The sequence below is a fragment of the Dasypus novemcinctus genome, chromosome 4 (assembly GCF_030445035.2).
Source record: "Dasypus novemcinctus isolate mDasNov1 chromosome 4, mDasNov1.1.hap2, whole genome shotgun sequence".
Lineage (NCBI taxonomy): Eukaryota > Metazoa > Chordata > Mammalia > Cingulata > Dasypodidae > Dasypus > Dasypus novemcinctus.
Window position 1 is genome coordinate 108,101,235 of NC_080676.1, and position 3,683 is coordinate 108,104,917.

General features: G+C 32.7%; 1 protein-coding gene across 1 annotated transcript; it reads right to left on the reverse strand.

Moving 5' to 3' along the window:
* Positions 1-2,353: 2,353 nt before the first annotated feature.
* Positions 2,354-3,316, reverse strand: LOC101433038 (olfactory receptor 5H8-like). Its single transcript, XM_004447646.2, has one exon. It carries the CDS (start codon positions 3,281-3,283, stop codon positions 2,354-2,356), a length of 930 nt encoding a protein of 309 aa, XP_004447703.1. The 5' UTR covers positions 3,284-3,316.
* Between the last annotated feature and the right edge of the window lie 367 nt (positions 3,317-3,683).

Consider the following 3,683-nt stretch of genomic DNA (forward strand, 5'->3'; position numbering starts at 1 on the left):
GTCCTCTAGGTGATTTTAAGTTTGAGAACCAGTTTTAATAGAACCAAAATGATGCTACTACTGCTACTAGTACACCTAAAACTCATACTCAAAAATAGTCTGCTATAACTAGTACACGACCCCGATTTTGAGAAAAATTATTCTAGACTTGATTGCACGATTGTGTTTTTATCTAAAGTCTATTTATTTTGTTTCTTTTAGTACAATCTAGGAAAATTTGGTGTAGCAATGCTATGAACATTTCAAGATATTCTAAAATGATGAAAAGTATGTGTGTACACACATATATATTAAAAGGAAAGAACCATGAATTCTTTTAAATATCCAGGTTAAGAAAATAAATGCACCTTCATAATATAGAGTATTTTGATTATATAATTAATATTTCCATGGAGTGGTTTTAACCACCAGTCCTCTAGACTACTGTGTGAACTTCACAGTGTATCATCATTTATATCTAACTATCCACTAACTAATGCATATGTAGTTTCACAGCTTCTATTTCAAGAAACCAACAAAATATCTTGTCCAAACTGTGGGCTTTTCACAAGTATTTATTTTGCCTCTCTTCCAAAATGACACAAAATGACAAAAATTATGTGCAAAGGAATAAATCTATAACATAGGTGAGAATGAGATCACATCAATGGACTAGAGATTTTGGTGAATTTCTAGAATTCATTAAAGATGGGATTGTACAGAAGGACAAACATGAAAAAAATTGAACATGCTCATGCATTTTCACAGATTCATCTATGTATCTATCATCTATAACATATATATATATATATATATATACATATATATATAACTAATCTATTAAATTTTTCCAAAGAGGGGAATAATTTAATCAGCATTGTCTTGATGAAGACTGACCTGACAGTCCTTTTGGAAAATAAAATGTGTCACTTGGATATGGGTGACGCATAACTAGAGTTTTGCAAATTACAGAGATTGGTTGTTTTGAGAGTTGGTACCTCAGTGATATCAATGACAAAGTGTGTGAGATTTTCGTGTTCAAATTGGGAAAGGAAGGGACTGGATTTGACACTGAATCACTCATACTTAAAGAGCATGAAGTGTGAGGGCAGCTAAGTTTCAAGGATTTCTTATGCACAAAACATCCAAACTCTTGTTCATTTTCATGTGCTCCCCAGTCATGCACTGAGCATTGGAAGAACATACCATCTTTATATTATATGAGCTTTGGTAATATGCAACAATATCTTTTGATTTTCAACAACATATTCAAACAGTATTTAAATGCTATTGATTTATATAACTTCCTAGTTTTCTTAACTCTTGGAAAATTGCTATTCTGTAACTTCTCTTTTCTGATCTATCTCATGCCCCAACTTAATTATAATTCTCCTTCTAATTTGCTCATATTTTGAATTATGGAAGCTTTTCAGATGGCCCAGCATCATGCAAATACAACTGAAAAGGACCTTTGTAGGTATATATATAATAAGAGGCAACCAACCTTTCCCTTTTGCTCAAATACACACATGAAGTTTACAGCAGCCTTGTACAGATTGGCCCTACCTCTATCATCTTAACTCACTTTACATTTTTTTCTCATTAAATTCCAATTCTGCTTATATTACTGTGTGGTGAATTGAGTTAATCTTTACAATAAGTGAAATTCAGCATTCCCCAATGAATTAGAACAAAAGACCTTCTGATGGCTAGCAAAATTGCTGACCCTTATATGTGCTCAACCAAACACAAGTCTTCTACCAATATAGAGTTAAATGTAATATAATGCTTGAGGCCATACACTGCTTTAGAAATCAAAGACATCCTACTCAAGTCCGTTTTCAAGGACTTGCACTATCTTAGCACTAAATACATTTAAAAACCCATATTGAAGAACATATAAACATGTAAACTGTTTGTTTCCTGCTTTAAATGTCATAAATGATATGTTTAAAATTAATTGAATATTTTTGAAAAATATACACAAATATTTTAAGGCGCTTATTAGGTTCTAGCAGTTCAAGTCATTTAAAACTGTAGCCTGGTGTTTAATCAATTCAGTATGCTGTTGGATTCAATTTGCTAGCATTAGGCTGAGGATTTCTGCATTAATATTCATAAAGAAAATTGGTCTGTAGTTTTCTTGACTTATGATGTCTTTATCTGACTTTGTTATCATAGTACTACTAGCCCAAGCATGTGTTAGAAGGAGTTCCCGTATTAAAATGGGAATAACTACAATAAAAAATTTAAAAATACTAGGGCAATTATAATTACGAAAAATTGTATATACTATCCAAATCATAGCCAGAACTACCTGTTCAAATATATACATATTTAGTATGAGAAAATAGTTTAGTATGAGAACTTCACATTAACATTTCCCTTTTAACATTTTAGCTAGTGAATCTATGACTTTCTTATTTCTTAGGCTGTAGATAATTGGATTTAAAAAAGGTATTATGACAGTGTAAAACAGAGAATCCATCATATCTTGATCATCTGCTTGAGGAGATCTAGGATGCACATACATGAAGAGAAGAGGACCATAGTATAAAGAGACAGAAAAAAGATGGGCTCCACAGGTGGAGAAGACTTTCCTTACGCCTTTTACAGAATTCTTTTTTAAGACTGTAAAGAGAACAGATGTATAAGAGAAAAGAACTGTCATAATGGTGAATACTTGAATTGATCCAGAAAAAATAAAAAGCATCAGAAAATTAAGAGAAGGGTTAGTACAGGAAATCTTAAACAGTGGTATGATGTCACAATAGAAGTGATGTATTATGTTGGTCTTACAGAAGGTTAATCTGAATAAAAAACTTTCATGAATTAAGGCATGAATTAAGCCACCTACAAACGAACAGACTGACAACTGAATGCAAAATCTATTGGTCATAATAACTGGATAAAGTAAAGGGTTGCATATGGCAACATAGCGATCATATGCCATTGTAGCCAGTAGAAAACATTCTGCAGTTGCACTGATTGCAAAGGAAAAAAATTGTATCATGCATTCAGAGAGACAGATTATTTTACTCTTGGCTAAGAAACTAACCAACATCTTGGGGGTCACTGTGGATGATAGCCAAGCATCCACAAAGGCTAAACACCCAAGGAATAAGTACATGGGTGTGTGAAGTTGATGGTCATTCCAGATGAGATAAATCAGTCCTAGATTCCCCACCATGGTGATAAGATATATGATGGAGAAAACCAGAAACAGGGGTATTTTCCACTCAAGTCGATCTGTAAGTCCTGTGAGAACAAACTCTCTCAGCAAAGTTGCATTTTCCTTTTCCATGTCCTCAGTGAATGTTCTCTGAAATAAAGGTAAAAAGACTACTCACCAAGGATTTATAACATGAAAATTGGGGAGAAGTGCATTGAAATAAAATCATCCTCTTAACAGTGTGACCTTTTAATTTTATTTACTACTACTATAGTATGTGAAACTATTTTTGTGGATTGAAGAAGTGAAAATGAATGCAATTACATGAGGTAAAATGTGTAGAAATTAACAAATTTAGAAAAACAAAAGACATTTTAAGTGTATGCTAAATGTGTAAGGACACAGGTGAGTATTAGTATAGAAGGAAATTCTTTGTAGCTGTGAAATGAATGCAGGGTCAAGGGTAAAGATTTTTGAAGGGCTTGGATTCTAAAATGAAGTGAATGCCATGTGTAGAATCTTGAACTTTATC